The 27,180-nt window shown below is 37.3% G+C and overlaps 2 protein-coding genes across 2 annotated transcripts in view; both read right to left on the reverse strand.

The window, feature by feature from the left end:
• Nucleotides 1-7,184, reverse strand: part of LOC107754811 (asparagine synthetase [glutamine-hydrolyzing]-like) — a 12,935-nt gene extending 5,751 nt beyond the window's left edge. Inside the window, exons 1-6 of the mRNA XM_016571400.1 lie at nt 7,057-7,184; nt 3,742-3,997; nt 2,626-2,863; nt 2,329-2,514; nt 1,027-1,128; nt 808-935 (exon numbers count right to left, since the gene is read on the reverse strand). Of these exons, the coding sequence (XP_016426886.1) occupies nt 808-935; nt 1,027-1,128; nt 2,329-2,514; nt 2,626-2,863; nt 3,742-3,990 (903 nt within the window). The 5' untranslated portion in view covers nt 3,991-3,997; nt 7,057-7,184. The remainder of the gene's footprint in view (nt 1-807; nt 936-1,026; nt 1,129-2,328; nt 2,515-2,625; nt 2,864-3,741; nt 3,998-7,056) is intronic.
• Nucleotides 7,185-13,803: 6,619 nt separating this feature from the next.
• LOC107754812 (partitioning defective 6 homolog gamma-like) overlaps nt 13,804-27,180 on the reverse strand; it is a 43,471-nt gene continuing 30,094 nt past the window's right edge. The window contains exon 3 of the mRNA XM_016571401.1: nt 13,804-15,925. Coding sequence (XP_016426887.1) covers nt 14,916-15,925 — 1,010 coding nt within the window. The 3' untranslated portion in view covers nt 13,804-14,915. The remainder of the gene's footprint in view (nt 15,926-27,180) is intronic.

A 27,180-nucleotide genomic window follows, 5' to 3' on the forward strand; every position in this document is an offset into this window, starting at 1 on the left:
ATATATATATATATATATACACACTTTTTTTCTATCTTTCTCTAATGGTCAACCTTTAGAAAAGGTTGTCAATCTCAAGTCACAATAAATATTATTTGAGCTATTTCAATTTTCTAACCTTTTTCTATGAGATTTGAAAACAATTTGCAATTATAAAAATGTGTAACATACAGCTTTGTCTAAATACAGTTTAAAACCCTGATGTATGTGATTCTGTAATTGTCTAACAATAAACATTAAAATGTAATGTTATAAATTACAATTAAAAGTTAAATTAAGGTTACTTGATCATTTTCTTATTTTTCTTTTCTTTTTCTTTTTTTTTTTAACAATAACTTTAGGTTGAAGTTTAAGCTTGATGAATCCACTTTGTGTATATATATTTTAAAAAAGGGAATAATTGTCTTCCTGTCATGCTGAAAACCACCAAATAAATTTCACATCTTTAAATGTCACAATTTTGAGGAATGTTGTAATGGAGGTTGCATACAAAATGTGGGACACAATGTTTCTGATAAACAAAATCTGTTCAAATAAAAAACTATATATTTTTTACCTAACTGGATTGAAAATCATTTCTAAATATTTTTATACTAAATATGTATAAAAACTGTTTTTTTCACATTTGATGAGTTTAAAATGTGCTACTTTCATGGTAGGTTATTATTATTTTAGATAACAGTTTAAATCAAACATCTAATCTCACACAAAAATACCTTAGATTGTGTCTCTAATGGTTTAACACTTCCTATCCTCACAAAACAAGCTTCCAGTGTTCAGGCTATGGAGCTGTAAAGTGTGACTGACCTTGCGAGCAGCAGCAACATCTGGGCTGTCTTCTGCACCGATGGAAAACGTCTGAATTGGATACAGGAGCTGCTCTTCTTTGGCCAGTTTCACTAGCGTAGCAGCAACCAGACTTGAATCGAGACCACCTGGAAAAAAAACCCCATCACGGACAGGCTGAATGTGAGAAAATAATCCAGAGTAACTAAACCAGTAAACCGAAGCAATGAGCACAGGCACCTGAGAGGAGGCAACCGATTCTTCTGTGAGCCATCAAGCGTTTCTTTACTGCACTTTCAAACAGGATCCTAATGTTGCTCTTGACCGTCTCCAGTTCAAAGCCTGATGAAAAGAAAGAAATTAATTTCTCTTTAGTTTAGTCTGACAGTACAGTAAATGGTGGTGTTTTTGTCATGCCTTATCTTTATTTAGTATATTAGAATTGGCAATAACTTAGTTTACATTTTGTGTAAATTATATATATATATATTACATTTATAGAATTTCGTGACGATACAATCAATCAAGAATGTGAGATTTGCTATATAGTATATCGCCCTATTCGAGTATACTGTATGCATGCAGATAAACTCAGACATTCTCATATATCCAACTTATTATAGAGCTGGGCAAAAATATAGTTACATTTTGCAACATAAAAATCAGGCAGTTGAGATTTGCTATATAGTTTTTATTTTTATTTTTATTTCATCATTTTATTTTATTTCTTATTTTATTCTACCACTATTGTAATTATTTATTTTTATTTATTGTTTTTAAGTATTATTTTGTATTATTATTTTTTTTTTTTTCATTTTTAGCATTTTATTTATTTTAGCAATTTATTTTATTTATTTAATTATTTATTTTTATTTATTGTTTTTAAGTATTATTTTGTATTATTATTTTTTTTTTTCATTTTTAGCATTTTATTTATTTTAGCAATTTATTTTATTTATTTTTACATTTCATTTTATTTTAAAAGATCTGAATTGGACACAGAACTGGAAATAAGAAATAGAGCATTTTGAGTATTTATTCACTTAAAATTATGCCTCAATTGTCTGAATGTCATAACTTTTGTTTGACATTTTGTTTTGAGAAAAGCTCCTGCAGCAGATGACATTTAATTTTGATATTTTTTTATCTAATGCAATGACATTGACACACATTTTAAGTATCACACGAATGTCTAAATACTTAGGTTGCTGTATCGTTTAACAGCTCTTGTCATTAGTGCAGTGTGACAGGCTGTAATGTTGGTACAGCTCGACAGACTGAAGCATTAGCTCTGACAGACAGACAGTCGGGTTTAGATCAGTGAAAGGAGCTCTAACGTAAGTATTTAGACACTCAAACATGTTTACAGCTCTGTTCAAAATTTGTTGTGTTGTGGTGTAGTCACAAGCCTAATTACTATTTGGTGAAATAGAGTTAACAATGGGTATCTTTATTCCAGTTTATAAAAAAAAAATCTGTTTGTCATACGAAGCATAACGAATTAGTATTATGAATTACTACTTTGCTGCATATGGCATCTACCTGTGCCAAGACCCTCCAGGATGTTATAGGCGGCGTGTTTGGGTTCTTCTGTGCAGCAGTGGAAGCGATCCATCTGAACAGACTCCACTTTTCCAGTGAGCTTCAAGTCAAACACCTCAAAGTGCCCCGGTAGGAAGGCAGTGATCTTTGCAGGAGTGGACATGGAGGTTTTGAGGTCTAGCAAACCTGTTTGGATTAAATCAAAGGTAAAACATAAGGCTGTTCAAATCATATTCTGTAATCCAGTGTGCTCAAAGTGAGCAAAAACACCAATTAGTTATCCATGATTCATTATACCTTTGGCCTCAGAACAGACCGCTAGAAAGCCGTCGTCGGTGAGCAGTCTGAACAGCGGTCTCACGCCGTATGTGTCTCTGCCCAAGAAAACCTTCCTGTTAGCCGTGTCCAACAAGATGAAGGCAAATACGCCATCCAGCATGGAGGCCATCTTCTCGATTCCAAAGCGATCGTACAGGTGCAGAAGGATCTCGCCGTCGACTTTAGTCTGATACTCAAACTCAAACTGGTTCTTCAGCTATAAAGATAAGATTGGACAATAGATGTTACGGTAAACCATGAAGGGATATAAGAGATACCAGATATCAGCAGTACTGGGAAGTAACTGATTTAATGTAATCTGGATTATGTAATCAGATTTTTTTTTAAATTAAACTATATAAAGTTTTTAAAATATTCATAATCAGACTAGCTACTTTTTTATTGATTACATTATGACTTAATATTCACAAAATGCCAGTAAATTATTGATAATTCATAGATTCTTCTTTTTTGTCTTTTAAATTTTTCTTTCTGAAGAAGCCTCTTACTTGTATACGTTCAGAATCTCTTCAAGATGTGTAATTAATGTAATTATACAGAAAAATGAGAGGGCACACTCTCAACAGCATAAATAAGAGAAATATTTAATCTTTTTTTAGTGAGTGTTTTATTTTGATCATTTATTTATTTTACATTTTTAAGATTTAATTGATTATTAGCTTTTCATTAAGTTACGAACCTCCAGCAGTTCCTTCACGTTACCTTAGAATTTCCCAAACTGGGGTTTGTGATGTTTAATGCACTTCATGCTGTTGATAAAGAATGGAATACATTTTCTTTCTTTTTCCATTTTATATCAATATGCTACAACATAATCCTATTCAAATCAATGTGATTATCAAGTTAGGTCAAAAGTAATCTAAAAGTAATCAAAAAGTAGTCAGAGTATATTAAGTAATCTAAAAGTATTAATTATCATTATTAATCACCATGTAATTTGTGTTGTGTTTGAAAGGACTACATTTTGTAAGTAATCTACCAAGCACTGGATATCAGGCACATAAGTGGAAGAAACTTTTATGAATGGATATAATCAGAACGAAAAATGGTGCAGAAATATCAAAAACTACTTACCCTGATGTGGTTGTAGATCTCACCGTTGTAACATAGCCAAAGATAGGGGAACTTCTTGACTCGCAGAGGCTGCATGCCATACAGCTGGTCCACGATAGCGAGGCGGTGAAACCCGAAGCAGCAGTTGGTGAAACCGTTGACATTCTCAAAGCGGAAAGCATCTGGGCCGCGATGAGCGATTTTCATGGCATTGGTGCACTGAACTGAAAGGCACTCATCACTACCAAACAAGGCCCATATACCACACATTCTGATGCTGCGGATTAATAAGAACATAAAATGTGTTACCAAAGTAATCATGTCCAAATATTTCCACACATGAATTCAAGACCACAAGAGTACCATGGTTTTTGTATATGTGCCATGGAAATACTAACAATATTCTTTGATTTCATCATTTAAGTTGAGCAAAAACTGATGTTCATTGGACAAGAGCCTCTAAATAAGTCACTGTGGCTCCCGTCTGGAAGTGGTGCTTCAGTAGGAGTGCTACAGAGTGCAAAAATCTGGTTTCTGAACTAAAAATCCCATTCATTTTCTTCATAAGGAAATACATTTTGAACAATAACTTATAAACCAGTAAAGACTGACCTGCTGTGTGCTGAGAGGTTGTTCATCGATGGTATATGCTTCTGCTGAAGCCATCTGCCAGCATTATTTCAACTTATTTATTTTTTTGATAATTGTTTAACAGCAGAATTCCCAGTGAACTACATTACCCACAATTCTGCAGAGGATCTCCACCAATCAGAGAATATAAACAAGCAAATGGAGCCAAAAGAGCACTTTAGGACCCATCAATTCATATGAAGCACTGTAAATTATGTAGTCTTCCTACACTCTCAAACTAAATATGTGTGTACATTTATATATGCATATTTTTAAATAAACCTAAAATATATTGTTTTATATATATTAATCAAAAAGTTGTTTTTATTATTTCTCTCTCTTTTTAAATTTGATTATTTGTTCAAGGGATTGCAGTTCTTTCCCTCAAAGTTATTAGCAGTCTTTTGTCAATTTTACATGTATTTGTTGCTTCAAATTAAAGTTTGTAATGTGATTCACGTTGTAGCTGTTTGCTTTGGTTCTTAACAGCTCTTTCATGAAGGCTTTCACTTCTGAACCAATTTGTTGAAAACGTGGGGGTGGGAACTATTGCGCTCTATTAACATTATACAGAGAATCTGATTTCTCATTGGACATTCAGTCCCTGTATTTTTGTCCCACCTTGATGATTGGGCGATCTCTCAAAGGGGCGGGGCCTTTCAACAAACTGCCAAACAGTGATTGACACAGATGACTGGCAGCCATGTACCCACAGATAAGACACATCAATAATGCCAGCCTGTTTAGTTCAGTTTTAAGATCATAATCTATTTTTTTATTTATTCTTTTTTTTTTTTTTTATATTGCACTTTTTAAATATTAGAAAAATACATTTCACAGTGCTTTGACAATTATTTTCAATTAAATCCACTGTTTGTACTATGAGAAGCGGCTTTTAGAAGCAGCACTGCACAAACTTAAAAATAAATAAATAAATAAATTAAAACTTTGCATATATTTTGCCACCAAGCCGTGTTGGGTAAGTTACTTTCAAAAATTACATCATAAATATTGTATTTAAATTACTTAACTAATTACTATGTCTGAAAAGTTATTTAGTTACTCAATAAGTAGCTTAATTATTCAAGTCGCTAATTAGGCTACATCTTAAAATCCCTATAAACCTTAAAGCATAGACAATAGAAATTAAACTCTTTATTCTTTCAATTTGAGTCAAACATAGAATAGTTTAGCCTTTTAGCTTTAAAACAACTGTAATACTTTATAAAAAAAATTAACCTTCGTTGGTTAACAAATAGAAATACTGAAATCCAATACAATATAGAAATACAAAATATCTGAATAACAAAAATGCTTAAGAAAAGTTAAACAATACATTTCAGTTTGGCAAGATGTTCAGGAAAAGCCCAACTAGTAAAATCCGTACAGGTTTATGTAAAAATAACACGTTAACTAATGTAGGTAAGAATAAATTACAGAAATTATCTCCTCCGCTGAATAAAGCCAAATTCCGGCTTATTTACCTCATAGCATGTCTTCTTTCAAAAACGATGAAAATTAGATGAATCTTGATTTTTTTTTAATCTATTTTCTTGTATCTAGATGAGGGCGTTTGCGCGCAGGTGACTGCATATAATGAGCTCAGATACGGGAAAGACTGTACCTGGTTTTAGCTTCATATGGATTACATAATCAGAGAATATCCGTTTTCGATTTGAATTCATTCATTTAAAAGTAGACACTTCAAGCTTTCTATAGACATATTTCTCATGTCTCTGTGTGAAGTATTCGCTGAGTTTGTGATGCTAGAAAGAGCATTTGTGATGCTCACGGAGACCTAGACGGCAGAACGCGCACCCTGTTTGCTTTGTTTACTTTACAAAAGCACAATGTTTTGTTGTTATTGTCAGTGTACACAAATAAAAGTAGGCCCTTTTTTAGATTCGATTGATTTTAGTCTTATCTGAGTATTTAAGGTTTCTCTGTGAATCAGGAAAAACTGAAAGTGAACGCGCCGGCGCGCAGAGGGTTAAAGACGCTGCATTCAATTTTATCTTTAGACTGTAAATTTAGATTTCAAATTCAATATTGATTTTAGAACTGTTGAAATTATTTACAGTATGTAACGCATGTTACTTATGTTACAGTATGTTACTTTATAAGTAACTGTAATTAAATTACTTAAAAATGAACAGTAATCCCTTACTTTACTTTTTCAGTGGATAAGTAATTTAATTACAGTAACGCGTTACTTAGTACCGCGTTACACCCAACACTGCCACCAAGTTACATTTAAGCTTCCTCCTTCTTAGGAAAAAGTAACAGCTGCCAAGGTTAGCCGCTAATGATTAGCAGTAGCAGCTTGAGTGAATTAGTTGCATCAGCATGCGTGCTTAATATGGTCATAAAAGCTTATTTCCTGTAAATAATAGGTGCATTTATCCTGCAAATAATAGGCTATCTGACTGGTAAAACCTGTCCTCACATGGCTGGCTTGAACAGGAAAACAGCACAATCTTCGTAACCTTACAACATCACTGGACTTTTGTAAATGCAGTATATTGGTAATATATGTTACGCTGTTCGTTTATTACATTAAAGTACACTTATTGCAGCTGTAAAGCATATATAGCAGGAAGAGCTGCTGTGATTTGAGATCTGGACAGATAGCCGACTGATGCATGTCTAATCACATATATGAGCATATTAAAAGCATAAACTAAAATCACACATAACTAGTAATACCTGTAAAAGATGCTTGATTTGGTCTATATTGGTTGAGATGGGAAAGCTGCCCGTTCTTCCTCAGCGAAGCTCGGCTGATGAAACACATGTGCGGCGTTTCTCGTTTCTTCCCACAAGCCGCAGACGCTGCTGCTGATTGGTCGAACGTAACTTCTTCTTCTTCTTCTTCTTTCAGGTTTAATGGCGGTTGGCAACTCATCTCATAGGTGCATTACCGCCACCTACTAGACTGGAGTGTTGGTCGAACGTAAAGACGTTGCCAGAGCCATAGAAAGAGACGTTGCCATGACATTCAAGGTCATGTGACTGTTCAGCGTAGCGTGTAGAGATCCCGGTAGCGTTGGAAAGTGATTCATTTGGCTCATTTGAATGAACCTGTTCAAAGAGCCGATTTAACGATTCCTTAGCGTTATCACTTTTAACACAGACATTATGTCTATGACTTTTAAGACGTTTTAGTTTAATTTGTATGCTAAAGTATTGTTAACTATTTCTATCCCACCGCTGTATTAAATGAATACATAAATAACCCTTTCCGTCTTGCAATTTGTGACGCTTTGTGAACAGCAGTTTTTTTTATTATTATTATTTTTTTTTTTTTTTCAATAATTGGCCCACTCTTTCGAAACCCTTCACAGTTCTCACAGATCTTCTTACCAACTTTCAGCTTGGCACAACGGTAAATTTCGCATCCAAAAATTCATTAAAACTACTTCACTTTATATACAATCAACTTATTCTTTCATAACACTAGCAAAGTTCGTCACCTAACAAGCACACTTTGTTACTCATAAAATATGACCTAAAAACATTAAACCATGTTTTCTTTTCTTTGCAAAACAACAACTTTCTACTGTTATCGACTGTTACACGGGCCACTCACATGTACAAATATATTCCTATTATTATTATTCACAGTACAAAATGATTCCCCTTTTGTATGGATGGTAATAAAATGAAATGTGTATGTGTTCAGCTACATCAAATTGTTTTGATAGCATAATTTTGTAATTTAATATTTTTTAGACTTGGAATATATTTAAATATAACTGTAGAAAATGTAGATTTCTGTCTTATTCAGTTTTGCATAATGGTAGGTTTTGATCTGGAGTTGAACAGTTTTGAAATTAGTATTTAAATGTGTAAATTGGCCTCTAGTTTTGGAGGTTGTTGTGACTGAGACATTGAACGTCTTTTGGACCAAAGCAATTTTGCATTTCACACAGTATGAAGCTTTTAAAAACTGACTAAAGTATAGAGAAACTGGTCCTAGTGGTTCACTGGTCAAACAGACCATTTCCTTACGCAGGGAAAATGTATTCGGTGTGATCATGTGGAGTTATTGGAATTATTTCTTTTAACCAATACAACATGAATGCATATGACCCCTTTAAAGTTATTATTACCTCCAATTTGTCGATTTTTCGGTAAATCTCTCTCATCTCTTCAGATTTTCTTTGTATCTGTGGTAGGTTCTCATTGACCACCTGTGAGGTGTCATTTCGAATCTATTAAAAAAAAAACTGTTAACAATGTCTTTGCAGGTTTGTCAGTTCAACGCCTTTGGTCACAGTGGTTATTAAAGCAGGGGTTTAAGGGGGCAACAGCAGGCTTCTAGGGGGTCTGAAGAACATTTGAGGGAAAGTAGTTATTTATGGCAGTCACACTGCTGTAGAAGAAACTTTATAGTGGAATCAAATTTGAATTGTATTTATTTTTGTTTGTTTATATATCTGCCATTATTCTACTAATGGATTTGGATACTTCATTCAAAGGCCAGTATTTTCTAGAATCTAGATAATATTTTAAGCATTTGCTTTAGTTCAGTACAGTAACAATATACAGTACAAGCAAAGATTTAATAATCTTGTACCATACTGATATAAAATTACAAAGAGAAAGAACATATATTCCAATCGTTGCTATTAACAACATGAAATGCATTAAATTTTACATCTCATTTTCCTAAACTGGGCTTCGTGAAGGAACTGCAGTGAGTTTGGGAGTTTAATAAAAAGAAGAATTAGTGAGAATCAATAAATAATTAATAACGTATTGCTATTGTGTGAATAATATGTAATCACATAATAAATAAAAAAGTAACTGTAGTCTCATTACGAGTATTTTAAAATGTAATATAATCTGATTAGCCTATAAGTATTACATTTTTATAATCTGGATTACGTAATCAGATTCCATGTAATCAGTTGCTACCCAGAACTTTGCTGCCTATATATTTTAAGGCAGGGGATCTTGACTCTTAAACTATTTTAGTTATTTTTTTCATATACTACTATAGTATTTATTAACATATTAAATTAGCTTTTACTTTCATATTTCCAGTTAATTTTAGTTTTTTTAATTTTGCAATGTAATTAGGCCTGATACAGTAACTACACTGTGCTCTGTGCTCCAACAAGACGAGTATACAGATGCGTGGAAGAGACTTTTAGTTGGTCATCAAAGTTCTCTCATTCTGACGGCACCCATTCACTGCAGAAAATCCACTGATGAGCAAGAGATGTAATGCTACATTTCTCCAAATCTCCTGTATTCTCCATCAGTGAAGGACATCTAGAGGCCTGCAGATGTCCTGTTCCCCTGAATTTCTTTGTGATATGACCCGTTTTTGAGTGAGTCTTGTTAGAAAACCACTCCCAAGCAAAGTAACAGTGGTTTTAAATGTCTTAATATTGTTCTCCATTCAATTCTTAAAAAACCCGGGCTTATGTTCTTCAACAGAGCAGAAGTGCTAAAATCCCATTAATTAAAACAACGGACTTCAATTATCTCTTCATATGAACAGACAATGTTCAGGTTCACATACTTTCTCAAACAAACATGGTGTAAAAACAGAGATGTGGTATTATTTGCTTAACCCGATTCTCTTTATCTACATACAGGACTTTGATCAGGACTGTACTTCTACAATAAGCATTATAAAGTGTTATGTGAGGAATCTGATATTATACTCACTATATACTGAAAGTCAACATGTCTAACGCACTTTAAATAAATATGGCTTATCCAAAGCTACTTACATGGCATTCAAGATATATAATTAATCAGTTTATAATTAACATAGACAAGCAGAATGATACAAATACTGAAACACTACCAACTCACTGTATGTTTACATTTTCAGACATGCTGATGCTTAAAGAAACCTACCTGCAAAGCTACAGTACTGTTAAAAGTTTTAGGCACTTGTGTAAAGTTTGTTTATATATCTGCCATTATTCTACTAATGGATTTGGATACTTCATTCAAAGGCCAGTATTTTCTAGAATCTAGATAATATTTTAAGCATTTGCTTTAGTTCAGTACAGTAACAATATACAGTACAAGCAAAGATTTAATAATCTTGTACCATACTGATATAAAATTACAAAGAGAAAGAACATATATTCCAATCGTTGCTATTAACAACATGAAATGCATTAAATTTTACATCTCATTTTCCTAAACTGGGCTTCGTGAAGGAACTGCAGTGAGTTTGGGAGTTTAATAAAAAGAAGAATTAGTGAGAATCAATAAATAATTAATAACGTATTGCTATTGTGTGAATAATATGTAATCACATAATAAATAAAAAAGTAACTGTAGTCTCATTACGAGTATTTTAAAATGTAATATAATCTGGGCAGGTAATAACTGTCTTAAAACCATTTTGTAGCTGGTGAAAATACTAGTGTTCTAATAATTTTGGCCACCACTACGTGATCATCGAAGGTCAGAAGCAAAGACATTGGTTAATAGAATGGATTAAATACATAAAGGATATGCGTGTTGTTTAACATTTAATTATTGCAGGTTTGCGTCATATTCGGAGTTGCACTATTTTTATTCATTTTGAGGAATACTGAATGTGTTTTTTTTGTGTGTGAGTGAGATGAATTAATGCATATTCATATTTATTTTGAACTACAGTAACATCTTCTGATTTCTCTCAACATGGGGACAGGAGAGCTGTCAATCAATAAATTGAAAAAAAAAAAGTAACTTGCGTTACTTATTTGAAAAAGTAACTCAGATATTCTCTTGTAAATTAAAAAGTAATGCGTTACTTTACTAGTTACTTGAAAAAAGTAATCTGATTACGTAACTTGCGTTACTTGTAATATATTACCCCCAACACTGTATACAATTCTTGTTTAAATACTTGTTGGATAGCAATAGCACATTTGTTGTAGTTTGTCCAAATCACAGCTGTGCTAATATTCAGAAGAACAGCATACTATCTTACGTAATAATATAATAATATATTAACCAAGTTGTATAATATAATATAATAACAAATTTCATTGTCAAATTAAAAAAAAAATGTCTCTGTCCTGATTAGATTTAGTTTTTTTTGCGCGTATGTAAATTGGTGTTTGGGCATTACATTAAACAGGCACAACATTCGTGTTTCCTTACCTCTTCTTCCGCGTTGGCTCTGATATAAGAGGAGTAAGTGATGGCGGTGTGTCTCAGGAGCTCGTCGTCTTGTGTCTGCTCCGGCTGGGTTTCTCCGGCTGCTGAGCTCGGGCTCTGGGCCACTGCAGCGCCGAAGCTCGGGCTCTGAGACACTGTGCCGCTGCTCAGGGCCTCGCTCACCATAGACAGGCTGCTGGCGCTCTGGGACACGATGCCGCTGTCTCTGCTCACCTCGGCGCTGGACTCCTCCAGCGGTGACAGCACCGCTGCCGCCCGGTCAAAGCGATGCTCCATGTTTCGCTGTCCACTGCACTGCTCTTGTTTATGTGGAAGTGAACGCAGAGCAGCATGTGCGCATGCGCGGGTTTAACAGCCAGTCAGAGAACGGCTCGGCCACATGCTGGTCATGTGACATCAAGGGTCAAACTAAAAAACACAGTAGATAGATTATGTAAAAGTATTAATGTTATATTATGTAATTATTAATTTTATATCTATATATGTATAATTTTATATTAGATTAGCTGACATTGGCGTTTCCTGTCCAATGATGGTATTGATAGGCCTATATGTGACCATGGATCACAAAACCAGGGTAACATTTTTTAAATGTTTGAAATGAGATTTATACATCATCTGAAAGCTGACCAAATAAGCCTTCTATAGATGTATGGTTTGTTAGGATAGGACAATATTTGGCTGAGATAAAACAATTTGAAAATCTGGAATCTGAGGATGCAAAAAAAAAAATAATAATAATAAAAATACTGAGAAAATCACCTTCAATACGATAGTCTCGTTTACTGCTCAGACTGAGGTTCAAAGTAATCTTCTGTCCTAAATACACTGGGAAGCTCTTGATGTTTTTGTGATTGCCTTCTCGGGCTAGCAGGTTTCTGTAGAAAAAAAAAAAGGAAGTAAACATTTGTTACCAGTTGTATCATTTTAAAGCATGCCAAATAATATGGCAGGTAATTTCCTGATTTTTGGCATAAAAGAAAAATTGATAATTTTTACCCATACAATGTATTGTTGGCTATTGCTACAAATATACCTATGCTACTTATGACTGGTTTTGTGCTCCAGGGTCACATATAAAATTATTTCAGTTAAAATGGTTCGTGAAACAGAATAGAATGAGCTTTTATTCGCTGAGTGTGCGCAAACACAAAATAAATGTTTTTTTAGGAGCTCATACATATTGACATGGGAACAGATCTCTGATCGTTGGTCGTAAAAAAAGTAATGAAAGAACAACAAAATGCATTTTATCCATCTCTGAATTTTATTATGCACTTTAAAAAAACAACAACAACTGACATCAGTAAAAACAATATAGACAATATTCACATGTATTTTTTGCACTGAAAAGGCTTTAAACTACCATTTTAAATGTGGTTTGACTGCCTGACTAATATATTGTGCTATGAGGATCATTTAGACACTGAAATATATTGCGTTAAACCATAAATATGACACTGAAACTGTCCTGACACGACTGACTTAAGACATAATCTGTTGTACCCTTTTTCTTTAGTAATGTGCTTTTTAGCTCGTCTTGTTTTGGATTTCTTTTAATTTTATTTATTGTTAATGGATACACATATAGACGAACCAAGCCATCAACAGTGATACGAATGAAAAAGTATTAATGCAAAACAAAGAATGTGATTTTCAGCAAAAGAGACGCAGTTCAGGCAGTGACCAGCAGATGGCGACTCACAACAAATGTATTTCGACTCGCACACGCACGTGTTATGTACCATGTCCTTGCTTTTACCAAAATGACAATATTTCCAGCGGTCAGATCCAAATACTTTGTCTGTTTGAGTTTAGTATGTCTGTAGGAGGGGCAGTAAGGCACAAAAATGGTGGATATGAAGGTAAGTCTTTGTTCAAGAAGATAAAAACAATGCAGTCAACCTAAAAGCAAAAGAAGGTACATCCACAGTGGTTTTAAATTATATACAAAAATGATTCCACAGACTCTCTCTCTATAAACAAAACTACTGGGTATAAACTGTGCGTTCCCACTGTATAACAGGATGATATAAGACTATCCATTTAATACCTGAAATTTTACTGGACTTAAAGAGACAGTTCTCCAAAAAAAAGCATCTTTCACTCACCCTCACATGTTCCAAACCTGTATGAGTTTCTTCTGTTGAACACAAAAGAAGATACTTTGAAGAATGTTGGTGACCAAACAGTTGATGGTAGCCAATGACTGGAAAAAAAAAAATACTATGGAAGTCAGTGGCTACCGTCAACTGTTGGTTCTTCAAAACATCTTTCAACAGAAGAAAGAAACTCATACATGTTTGGAACAACCTGAGGGTGAGTAAATTATTATTTTATTTTTATTTTGGGGTGATCTATCCCTTTAAGTATGCTCAGTGGCTGCATTAACACAAAAGCCATTAAAGATGACTACTATTGACTACTATGAGACAGCATTCTGTTCTGTTGTGGGGATTTGAGTGGAGGTCAGAGGTGAGGCTTCATTAACAGTGAGGTGACAGAAAATATGTGTACAGACTAAACACAGAGAGAACCAACAGACTCACATTCTGTTGTACTCTCGAAGTCAAAAGCTCTTCAAGAAGACATACAAGTGTGAAATACCTATAAGTGATGACCATTACACTCCACTGCAGTCAAATAAACCAGAAACCAAGTCAAATAAAACCCTACAAGACCAAAGTCAACATAATAGTTAATGTCTTACAGCATATTTTATGATATTTTAACTGAGATGGTCATCTAAACAAATTTTCTGCAATTTCCAAAAAGCCTTTTTTGAATGCTGACACAAGTGATATTCATATATTTGGAAAACAACATTCTGAGGGTATCTGCCAAATAGTATATTTATTGCATATAAATGTATTAAACATACAGCAGATACATATTTATCACTTAAAAAATATGATAATTAATAATAATACTATTCAGGTATTAACTTGGATTGGGCAAGGCAAACAAAAATTTGTGTTTCTGATTAAGTGTAAATTCATTTTGGCATTTGCCTAATGCAACTGGCTTTTCTATTACACCGGGGCAAATGTTTGTTTTCAAATACAAACCGTAAACAGAAGACAACAGAACGCACAGGTTTAAACCCAATTTCTGGTCCCAAGAGATATTTAGGTAACATGATTAAAATTAACCTCAAAACAAGAACTGAGAAACACTGATAGACAAAGATAAAAAAGTGGCTCTGCTTAGAAAAAGAGACACATACCACTAAATCTGAAACATTTTTGACATTACAACACGGGGAAAGCAAACATTTAAAAGAATAAAATTGCAGATATTGTTTCTGTTAAATTATTCATTTTCCAAAACCCTTAAAAGTTTGGTGAGGTTCAAAGTCAAGTCTGATGTCCCAGGCTGAAAGGCAGAGTCTCTGGGAGGGCTGGATTTTATGTGACTATGTATTATAAAGTGATGACTGTGCCATCCTCCTCCACCCCTCCTCTGGGTAAAACCAGGCTGTGACGGGGGTCTGTCCTCATGCTGCTGAGGATTTTGTGTAGGCTGCCGTTGCTCTCCCGCATAGCGGGGTTGCTGCTGTGGTAGGGGTGGTGTTGGAGGGTAAGGTCCTTGTGCAACTTGTAACTCAAACTATTGTGCACTGTGCCGTTAAAGCTCGGTTGAGAGTGGAAAGAGGCTGTGGACACGGTGGATGGCGGCCTCGTTTGGGGTTGCGTAGGGGGGCTGGGAGGGGTCACGGTGGTCATTTGCGGCTGGGACCGGGATGCAGTTGAAGCCACCGAGGCATTGGAGCGGCGTGATGGGCGCTTCATGTTGCTCTCAATTACGATGTCCGACTCCTCGTCACTCTCCAGATCATCTGGACTGTAGCCATGAGAAATGGCAGTGGCACCGGTGGGAGCGGTGATGGCGGGGTATCCCACCGAACCACTGCTGTCAGATGACTGACCTGAGCTGCCCGAGATACGACTGCTGCGCACCACATTGTTGCGCTGGTTCACCGGCTTCACGGTCACGATAAGGTTGTGGCTGTTCGCGATCATCATGTCAGTCACCTGGTCCAACGTTTTTCCTGTCACCTCGATGCCATTGACCTCCAAGACCTCATCATTGACGGCCAGCAGGCCCGTGCTCTCAGCCAGGCCTCCAGGTACCAGACGGGAAATGAAGATACCTGGGACCTTTTCCAAGCCGTGGGGTGTGACACGGACACTGGTTCCATCACGGATGTAGAATCCCAGGGGCTTGTCCGAGCCATGCCGGTAGAGTCGAACTCTCCGGTGAGATTCAGGAAGGATGTCCACGTCAATAATGGACGACACAGGACGGAAATCCTGAGGCATGCCAATGCGGATGTGGGGCCGTTTGCGGTTCAGGTCGTTGCGAAGAGTGACCACGGCCTTCTTGTTCCGGGTCAGAGTGTTGGTGCCAAAGTTGCTGTAGTCAACCTCTTCTGCAAGAGTAAACAAGAATGACAACTGTTAATACTTTTGCATTTGAAGCTTAAGCCTCAAGTATGTACAGAAACATGGTAAAGCAAGAGACTGGATCAGTTTGTTAAACTTCAGCCTTCGTACTGTTGGAAAGTAAAGCTTCATATGAAGTTGATGAGGACAAGCAAGCAAATCTAATCAGACCTGCCGGACGGTTTATACCCCTCAGATGCTCCATGGATTGATGTAACATGCTTTTTCTGGCAAGTTAACTCAAAACATGAGGCCACCTTTGAGGCCATCATTACAAAAACGTACCCTCAACTAGTGACAGAACACAACGGTCCTGTTGAAGGTATTCAGCAGAGATTAAGGTATCTGCATGTTCTGATGTATGCTGATAAGTGCTGTAACAACTAGATCCTAGTGAACTGGCAAATTACAGACCCATTTCAAATCTTACTTTTATGTCTAAAATTTTAGAAAAAGTCGTGTCTGCTCAATTGTGCTCCTTCCTGCAAAAAAAAAACAGGGATTACAATTATTACAATGTTGCTTTTTATTCTTGGTGCGGTTTGCTTTCACACGCCAAAGTTTCTAAAGGACCAAATTTGTTAATACAAGTCACGTGCGAGTAAACTGTTCTCTCACTGGTCAAAGTTTCACAGTTTATTTTCCGGGATTCCACCGCTATCACGGCTGTCATCCGTCAGGATGGAACGACAACAGCTTTGCGGGTTTATTGTTTTTTTGTAGCTGTTCTTATATTAATTTATCATTTTGAGCAGGAGTCCAGGATTCATTGGGAAAACATTTTTAAAATGCACCTACTAGGAAGAAGAGCAATAAGACGGCATTATAAAATGAAAAAGTGCGCTTTTTTATTTTGAATGGCGAAGACGTGCTCACCCACAGACATTCACAGGTTCATTCTGAAGTATTAGCAAAACAACAAAGCTAATGCTTTTCACGGAATTTACGTAATTACCCATTATACATTGTGATATAGCCTGGTTCGTTGGTCCATTATATCGGATTGCTTTCTCACTACAACCGAACCGCTCCAGAGTTCGTTTTCAATCGAGCCGAGACCACCTCGTTCAGGCGATCTCGGACCGATTGTTTTGGCGCGTATCCGAGCGCGATTGCCGTGTTCCCATCTGCCCAAACGAACTGAGCTAAGGGGGGAAACGCGCCAGGTTTCCGAAACAACGGGCCAGGTGTGAAAGCACCCTAAGAGATCAAGTGTGATCACAAGTCCTACTGACACAACACATCTTAAAACAGAAATGCATTATTTTAATGCCCCCATAGGGACAGGGACCTGCTTACCTTGGTGAGGTACTTGTGAGACTAATGATAGAATATAACTTGAGTAGCACAGAGTGTTTTAATAAGGCTTCTCTTTGAACAGTAACATAACTTGCTTATGATGTTTTTATCCCCCTCTGTGCTGAGTCAGACAGCAACCACACCTGGACTGTTCGTTGTGGATACAAGGTATAGTTTCCAGTGGAAGTTTAACTGACTTCCCAGCATGAGTTCTCAGGGAAATAAAGGCAAGAAAATGCCCACCTTGTATTCAATTACTCTCAAATCAATTTTTTAAAATGGTTTTACAAAGCTTCCGAATTTTCCTCAAAGCATCCAGCCGCAGTTGTTCTTAGTTTGACTCTTTGTCGGCCTGATTATTTTAGTCCAGACAGGCTTTTATTATGTCCTGGAATTTCAGCCACAACTGCAAGTCTCTTGATAGGAAACACATTGAAGTGTTTCTGCTTCTGGCCTTCATTAGGAGGGTACTGTTCTCCAAATGTCCACCCTCAACTGTCTTCTTCTGAGAAGAACTTTGAACATCTAACGGAACATGTAGGAACTTAGGGACTGGTGAAAGGTGTAATTTGTAGGTAAGCAAATACAAAGTTGATCCTGGAAGCTGGGACTTGGAGTTGGGGCAATGAATGTGTTTTTTAGGTTTGCCTGGCAGAAACTAGACTCCACTGGATTTTCCATTCTGTCTCCCGGTGACCAGTACGGGCTGGTATCGGCACAGACCCAATGTGGATTATTTAACCTCCAATGGGACTGAGAGTAAGGGCAAGCCAATAAGTCACCAAGCCTAAACTACTCCTGACAGAGTAATCCTCACTGCACTGATGCATGATGGGAAAACAAATTCAGTTCAATGATCAAAGGACAGCTGGCTGTTTCCAGACATTTCCAGGGGAAAGTGAATGGCCCAGTGCCTACCAGACAGAAAACAAAGTCTACAGGAGGTTCAAGAAAGGCAACAATATTGCCCAAGAAGGTTTCATTAATTGGCAGTTTTCATAGAAGAGAGGGATGTTGAGTCAATAGTTGATGAACAACATGCCCAAATCATTATTTCATTACAACAAATGTTGCAAACCACAATCCTGTTCATTAAAGGTTTAGGCACTAAATGGTGGAAATTTGGGTTATGGACTTGTCTACAATACTAACTTGAGGGCAAAACTGTATTTTTTTTTCTTTTTGAAAAACATTGATTTTCAAACTATCATTTGTCTTGTGGTTGCAGAGATTAGGCAAACAAGGCCTACAAACATTTAACTCTGCCCAGAGAAAGCAGAGAAAAAATTTCTCATATGCTGTCATTCAGAAATAGACAGCTCAAATGAATAAAGTAATGCTTCAATGCTGTGCCTTGCACTGCAGTCACCTGACTAGGCTCCATGGGAAGGGGCCCAGTCCCAGTGTCAGGGGTCACTGGAGATGTGGTGGGCGAGCCTGGTAGGAATAAACCCTACATTCCACCACACAGTGCCTCAACTAAGAATGCAGAAGTTGTTTCACAACTTAACCGAGATGACCCACAGCATGTTTGAAGCATAACTCATCAGTTGACCGTAGCAGTACGGTCCCCCTCAGTCACCCACGGGTGGGTGTGCGAAAGAGGAGTGGGCGAGATCTCAGGCCTTTGTTCATGTCGTCCCACCTCTCGTTAACTTGCACACTGAAAGGGTCCCTTTTCAAGTTCCGTTGGATTTTTTACAAATGCTCATAAAAGCAGGACTCAAAAGAGTTTTACGACCAATCATTATGCCTACCAACACAGTTTATTTTCCCATTTTCTCCCGCATTTCCTACTGTGTGTTCTGGAGAAACTGCCAGTGTGATCCACTTTCCTATTTCCAAAACACCCTGCCCAAATTCCTGTCTGGGTTCTATTATTTGTGCTTGCTGTCACTGTCATGCTGGTGAAGAATGCTCTTGGTGGGAGTCGTCCACCGAAGCCACGAGTGAATAAAGTGATGTGCATTACTCAACACAATTCTGCATGACAATACCTTGCCCATGAGGCCAACCAGCTTACAATGAGAAAACTATACAGCACCCTGACAAACAGAACATTGATTTCTAGAACATTGCCAAACTACCAGGAGAAAGAAATGGAACTCTAACGTGAACTACATATATTATCTGATTATATACATATAAAGCAGACCTGGGTACTCGAGGGTTTACCACAGTGCAGATTCAGGGGTAATGGCTCTCAGACAGAGCCGCCTACCAACACCGTTTATTTTCCCATTTTCTCCTGCATTTCCTACTGTGTGTTCTGGAGAAACTGCCAATGCGATCCACTTTCCTATTTCCAAAACACCCTGCCCAAATTCCTGTCTGGGTTCTATTATTTGTGCTTGCTGTCACTGTCATGCTGGTGAAGAATGCTCTTGGTGGGAGTCGTCCACCGAAGCCACGAGTGAATAAAGTGATGTGCATTACTCAACACAATTCTGCATGACAATACCTTGCCTGTGAGGCCAACCAGCTCGCAATGAGAAGACTATATATTACCCTGACAAACAGAACGTTGACTTCCATAACATGACCAAACTACCAGAAGAAAGACAGGGAACTCTAACGTGAACTGCATATATTATCCGATTATATACATATAAAGCAGACACAGGTACTCAAGGGTTCACCGCAATGCAGAATCAGGGTTAATGGCTCTTAGACAGTGCCCCCTGGGACAGTCCGTCTGTGTTTGCTTTAAACCGTCACACTCAAATTTCCCTGTATGAATGGAGCGATGGCTTTTGGCTTCTCTCTGTACCCTGAGAGAGATTAAAGGCACGAAGCCCCTCCTTCACGAGTGCACATGCAGGCTCCTACACACCCCTATGAGTTTTAACTCGTGTTACCCACAGTGCATTGACATACACATCTGGGAGAAGTTAGCAGGCTGCGGTGAAGGGTGGAGACTGTGACGGGAGATTAAGCTCCCTTGCCATCTTTTTGCGATGTTGCATTAGGACTGCTTTTAACAGGTAGCCAAACTATGAAAGTTATTTTAGACATTCCACCAAGTCTACCCTGATAAAGAAGGAATTCAGCTCAAATGTACAGGTTGTACGTCCACTGTGCAATTCACATGCTTCTCAATGCAGCTCTGCACATAAACCATCTCTACACGAAAACATATGCTCAGTGTTTAACCTTGTTCTCCACCCCCCATATGTTCTGCAAGTGTGGCCAAGTTTAGGACATGACTGCCAAGAGTCCTTTAGGCCCAACACATAACTAAACATGTCCTATCATTACATGACATAATCACTGCGGCTGCCAGTACGTAACATCCATGGAAATGTAAATAAAGGCTATTACCAGTGATCACGTAAAGCACTGAGGTTGAAAGTAAATGTTTGGTTATGAAGTGTGTTCAGGGCTAACAAAAAGATGTGGGGAACTGAGGAAGACAGTCAGGAAGCAGAACATGGTTCAGGATGCACTGGTTGCCCTCTTCACGCTGTGGTGTGTGTCAGTGGTACATTTATGACCTCATATGCATGAGTAAGAGGAAACTGATCAGTTTCAGCCCTGATGAACAAAGACAAAACATGGCCCAGGTTGAAACCTCTTCATTTGATTCTGTATGAGAAAAATACTTGCTTTTGCTGGGGTCTCCAGACCTAGTACCAGGATCAAAGCTGATGTGACCCTTAAAGGAACGATTCACCCAAAAATTATCCCATAATTTACTCACCCTCAAGCCATCCAGTGCATGATGTAGGACATAGACGTAACAGAAGCTAAGGTGAGAACTGACAAATGTGGAGGCACATTTTAAAATGGATATGAACACAAATCTACAGTATAGCCAAACAACTCAAAGGGTTATCATATGTCGTAACTCGTGAACACAGAAGTTGCCGGAAGTCAGTGATAATAGTTTATAAAGTTTTAAATATGGATATTTTTCTTCCAAAAACCCATCGCTTCGCTTCAGAAGGCATTCATTAACCCACTGGAGTCGTATAGATTACTTTTATGATGGATGGATGGATGTTCTTTTTGGAGCTTCAGAAACTCAGGCAGCATTCATTACCATTACAAAGTTGGAAAGAGTCAGGATATTAGTTAATATATCTCTGATTTTATTCATCTGAAAGAAGAAAGGCATATTCACCTAGGATGGCTTGAGCATGGGTAAATTATGGAATAATTTTCATTTTTAAGTGAACTATTCCTTTAAGACAATAATGAAGAGAAACACTGCTATGCTCTGTCAACGTTAACCTTGTGTTTGTAGGCACCTGTCACCATCTGTACAGTGGAAAAGCTCTTCCCAACACAAACAAAGCAAGTTGTGATGAGCCAAATCATCATTCAAGTACAAAAGATGTTAATAGAAGAAATAAAATTGCATTTTGAAAGATTTATAGTGACAGTTGTCTGAGAGATTTGCCCTTTCTTGTAATGCACCATTGATGAATCAATGTAATTACAGATACGCAATTTTAAAATATTATTAGGTGTGTTTGCCAATACAAATGTCACCATTATTGGTATTCATACTTTGGGTTCGCAGTCTGTTTCTAAGTGATTAAACTTACAATGTATGTCTGATGGATGATACAATAGGCAAACAATTGCCATAGATTTAGATTAAAAGAGGGACCTAAGCCATTTGCAGGGATACTTAGAGGGGGTGGGATGCTTTTGACTTGGCAACTAAGCAACCACTCAGAATACAACAGAAACTGCACAGCAACACACTGGCAATGACCTGCAGATCCCTGGCATTGTGGCACCACTCTTTATACATAAGATTTTTTTTAATGCTTTACTATGGTAAGGTGACACTTTGGTGTATTTTGTTAATAATGCAATGCCAATACAATGATGTATTAAAAACCAAAGCAGGCACATTCAGTGCAAGTGGACGGGGCAATGATAACCTAAAACTACATTTAATCCACAGATTTGCTATCTGCTACACTGTACTCCTGCAGCGCTCCCAGAGGTCATGCGGTGTGCATTTGACTCATCAGTGATTAGCGGGTGAGTCCTCATCTGGCTCTGACCTCATCCTGCATTTGAGATGATCCCAACCCCCCAAACAAGCTGCTAAGTGAGATGTTCCAGATCTGCTCTCTAATCTCTCACTGTCACGGGTGACACCAAACAGCACCGGGTTTAGAGGGGGTGCAGGAATGAGGGAGGATTAAGGTGTTAATGACACACGCAATCTGTCCTTTTAAAGCGGTTTGTGGAGGAAAGAAAAATTAGGCTAATCAGATAAACAGGGTGAAAAGATTCCTTGTACCCAAGTCGAGCTAAGAAACGTCTAGGGAAATGCATTTAGGTTGAAGTAGATGCAGACCACTTTTTATTTTAAAAAAAATGGCACAAATACATTGGGTATTCTGGTTATTTCCATTAAATCACTTTTAAACAAAATTAACAAGACATAACGTACCTCTACAACTGAAAAAAAGTTTTACCCCAGTTGGTAACACTTTATTTTGATAGTCCACTTCAGCCATTCTGTTGACTATAAGTAGCTTTGCAACTTTGCAGTCAATTTGTTTTACTAAACTTAACAGTCTACTAACGCTCTACTAATAGTCTAATGAGAGTTAGTTGACATGTTACTCATAGTTAGCAGAATTTATAAAGTGGACTATAGAAATAAAGCAAGTGTTTACTACTTTACTTAAAATTCTAAATTCATTTACTTTCTTGACTGTTCTTCGTCATAGATTCTTTAATTCATGAGCACACTGTTCCACAGAAAAATACAATTTGTTTTCATAATCTTTCATCATGCCTCTGAAATTACTTTCCTTTTTAATTGGTCACCAATCCTTACTATTTTTTCAGCCCCTTTCCTTTATTTACCTGTCATATAGACCACTGTTCACTCAGAAATGGATAAAACCAAGTCCAGCCCTATCTTTTTTGTTGAAGATCCTGTTTGAATCTAAAATACGTCATGTTATAGAATTAAAATGTGTCACATGAACTTTATTATTAACTTTAATACCCATACAACCATGGTAGCATTTTCAATCATTCAAATATTATACCATCATTCTGTTGGCGTTTCACAAAGCTTAATCATAATAAGCCAAATAAATAAATAAAAACAATGGTAAATGTAGAAGAAAATGGATGTTGGTTTGGAAACAGTAACTAAATAGCTTCACTCTAGCATCTTCCAAAAAGGATGAACTATTCAAAATGCAAGGCAAAAACAATGTTGAGAAACCAATGATGAAAATGATTCCAAACCACAGCAAAAAAATGCTTTCACTGCAATTTGCTTTTCTGCAGAGTCTAAGCTTTGAATTATGCTGCGGTTTATGAGAGAAAATGATGCTGCAGTCTTTACATAAATAATGAGAAAATACTGCATTCATGGCAAGTTAGAACTCTTGAAAGAATCGGTTTCTTCATGTTTACTTTTGGTGAGGGTCTGAAGTCACATTCCCACACAAAAACAAAGACTTGCAGGTAAAATATTAGGAGTCTTTAAGTAAAAGATTCAACGAAAATGTTTTTTTAAGATGCCAGGAGTGTCGGCCACACGAGCCAGTCATGCCTCATCAGGACGAGCGTCTTTCTTCCTGATGTTACTGAGAAAGTGTTCTTAAGGTCTGGGCAGGTTGAGGCTGGTCTTCCACACCTGTACTCAACACACACCCTTTCACAACCCACTTCCTGAATGAGACCTGCTGAAATGTGTGCCAATATCTCAGATTCCGCCTCGCTCCGCTGCCTCTGTTTGCCACGATGACGCTCACGTGTAGACACGTCTAGCACGTAACACACACTCACTCACCCACACAGATGAGGTCTAAATACATTAAAAACAGATACCGGACTTCAGAAAGACAAAGTAATCTTTCTTTATCTAATATTTTGATAAAAAAGCAACAAATTATGAATGAACTAAGAAATATAACAATGAAACTTCATGTTCCATCATAAAAACATAATGACACCTCATGGTCACACAGTCTTGCTACACAAGTTCAGCCAAAGGTCCTATCAAACGCTTCAAGCTGTCAATTTCTCCGGAGCAACAGCATCTGGTTTAACTGGCTTCTCCCACATTCACAGCTGAACTCCTCAACCGCACGGCAGCAGAGATTTGCAGGTGGCCCACAGATTTCTGCTGAGAGATGGATCTGTTTTGACCTCAAGCCGGTCAGCTGAATCTGTTATCTAACAAAGAGTTACAGACTAAATCAAAATCATTAGGTGGACGACACTAATGAACCAACATATTTTGATGTAAATACGCTGGTTCAAGATGCAGGTTCTCTCACAAGAAACTAGAGAATTACTACCATCATCACAGTTGTGCTTGGTCGTTATTGTGCCCTTACACAAACCACTTAAAGGGGTCATATGATGCGATTTCAAGTTTTCCTTTCTCTTTGGAGTGTTACAAGCTGATTGTGCATAGATAAGATCCCTGAAGTTGCAAAGACTAAAGTCTCAAAACCAAAGAGATATTCTTTATCAAAGTTAAGACTCTGCCACGCCCCCCTAAAACGGCTCATTCTAACACGCCCCCACATATCTACCCCACTATGTGGAAATATTTGCATAATCCCGCCGCAAATGTGCACGCAAAGAAAGAAGGCATGGTGTCAGTAACCGCAGTTAGTGTTGAAGCAGCCATGTCAAGGAGACGCTGTGTGTTTCTAGGCGAAAGCAAAAGCACTTCATTTGGCCTTCCGAAAGTAGATGCATTTAGGAATCTTTAAGATTACTTACAACAGAACAGCAATGCATTTTTACACAAAATAATGATCTTTAAAAAAACATCATATGACCCCTTTAACCTAAGGCTACTTAGTTGAGATCGCCCCACTAATCAGTGGACTGTAAAGCAACTGGAGATAAAAGTCTTTGCTAATTGGCAAGCAACAACTTAACACATTTGGCTGAGTATTTCAGACACAGCAATGCATTGATCCTGTTTGAAAAGGCCACGCAGGTTTGAGGATTTTTTTTTTTTGCTTTCTTATTAAGTCAGATGATAGAAATATTGAAACCAGCGCAATGTCCCAATGCATCCTAAATAGAATGTGAGAATTATGATGTCCCAAATCAGACTATGTTGAAATTGAGATGCCACATGTGCCCCTGATGCAGTGCTGTTTCTAGGGGAATTACGAAGTGAACATAAGTGCTGTTTGCATCTACTACTGCCAACAATTCCTTGCACAACAAATTGTTAACTATTCTCTTCTTTCTGGCTCTTTTACATTTGAAAGCTACAGCAGCTTTTACATAAAAAATGAATTGTAAGGTATGAATTTAGCTAAACAATACTTTTAATACGTATTTGGTCACACTTTATTTTAAAGGGGTCATATGATGTTGCTAAAAAGAACATTATTTTGTGTATTTGGTGTAATGAAATATGTTTATGCGGTTTAAGGTTAAAAAAACATATTATTTTCCACATAATGTACATTATTGTTTCTCCTCTATGCCCCACCTTTCTGAAACGTGTCGATTTTTACAAAGCTCATCGTTCTGAAAAGCGAGGTGTGCTCTGATTGGCCAGCTATCCAGTGCGTTGTGATTGGCCGAATACCTCAAGCGTGTGACGGAAATGTTACGCCCCTTACCATACAGTGATACCATCTCCCGGCACGACCAGACAAAACCAATAAAACCCATAACAAACGAAGCATTTGTTGCATCCAGTGGGGACATAATTACTGATTATAATGACTTTTAATGTCTTTTTACGCGTTGCGGCAGTAAATTGGAAAATTAGAATGATATCTGAAGGATCATGTGACACTGAAGACTGGAGTAATGATGCTGAAAATTCAGCTTTGCATCACACAGTAATAAATTACATTTTAAAATATATTCAAACAGAAAACAGTTGTTTTGAACGGAAATAATATTTCATAATTTTACTGTTTTACTGTATCTTTGATCAAACAAATACAGTCTTGGTGGGCAAAAAGGTCTTCAGATGCCAAACTTTTGTACATAATTTATTGCATGGTACATGTAATGGGACGCAGGCCAGTATATTTCCCTCCTTCATCACTTTTGGCTGTCAGCAGCTGAGAGTGGAACTGGGACCGTGCCAATCAGATCAACATAAATGACAGCTCGCCACAGTCTCCCGGCAACCAATGAGATAAGGCCTCCACTCCAGTGCCATTATTTGTCAGGTGCCCTCACAGTGAGGGGGAGCTTATTGTTTTAAAGGTCTCTGACCTATATACGTGGCTTCCATTGGTGTACCGCCATTCACAGAGTCTAATTGTTTCTTTAAATGAACATCCACAATACGTCCTCCCCCGCACCCCTCTTTCAGCAAGCTAGAGCCAAATTGGCTTACAGGAATCCAACGGCAAACCGCTAATAAGGCTAATATGATTTCAGAATTACATCTTGTAGGACGGCTTAAACAATAGACTGCAATGAAAGAGGCAGGGAAGGTATGAGGAATGTGGTCTGTCCAACCACTACAGATGAAAGGATTTAAAGAGGATTTCCAAAAAGCCATTCCCCATCCCCCCTACACACAAAAAGACAAACCAAACACAAAACAAAGAGTTCAGATTCATTTCCCTTGTTTGCTCACTTGAGGGCTACGGCCTGTGAAGCATGACACATGCACTCAAAGCTCGTTTCAAATGCTTTCTTTAAGCTGTCATATGTTTGTATGCATTCATACATGTGAGAGATGACAGATTAAGTCGTCTCCTGAGACAACTTTGGCTCTCGTGTGACAGCTAAATACTGCAGTCAATCTATCAGTGGTCAAGTATGTTTACTTTTTGATACGCTTAAAGGGGTCATATGATGCTGCTAAAAAGAACATTATTTTGTGTATTTGGTGTAATGAAATGTGTTTATGCGGTTTAAAGTTAAAAAAACACATTATTTTCCACATACTGTACATTATTGTTTCTCCTCTATGCCCCGCCTTTTTGAAACGCGTCGATTTTTACAAAAC

The sequence above is a fragment of the Sinocyclocheilus rhinocerous genome, unplaced genomic scaffold, assembly GCF_001515625.1.
Source record: "Sinocyclocheilus rhinocerous isolate Xijiao unplaced genomic scaffold, SAMN03320098_v1.1 scaffold21, whole genome shotgun sequence".
Lineage (NCBI taxonomy): Eukaryota > Metazoa > Chordata > Actinopteri > Cypriniformes > Cyprinidae > Sinocyclocheilus > Sinocyclocheilus rhinocerous.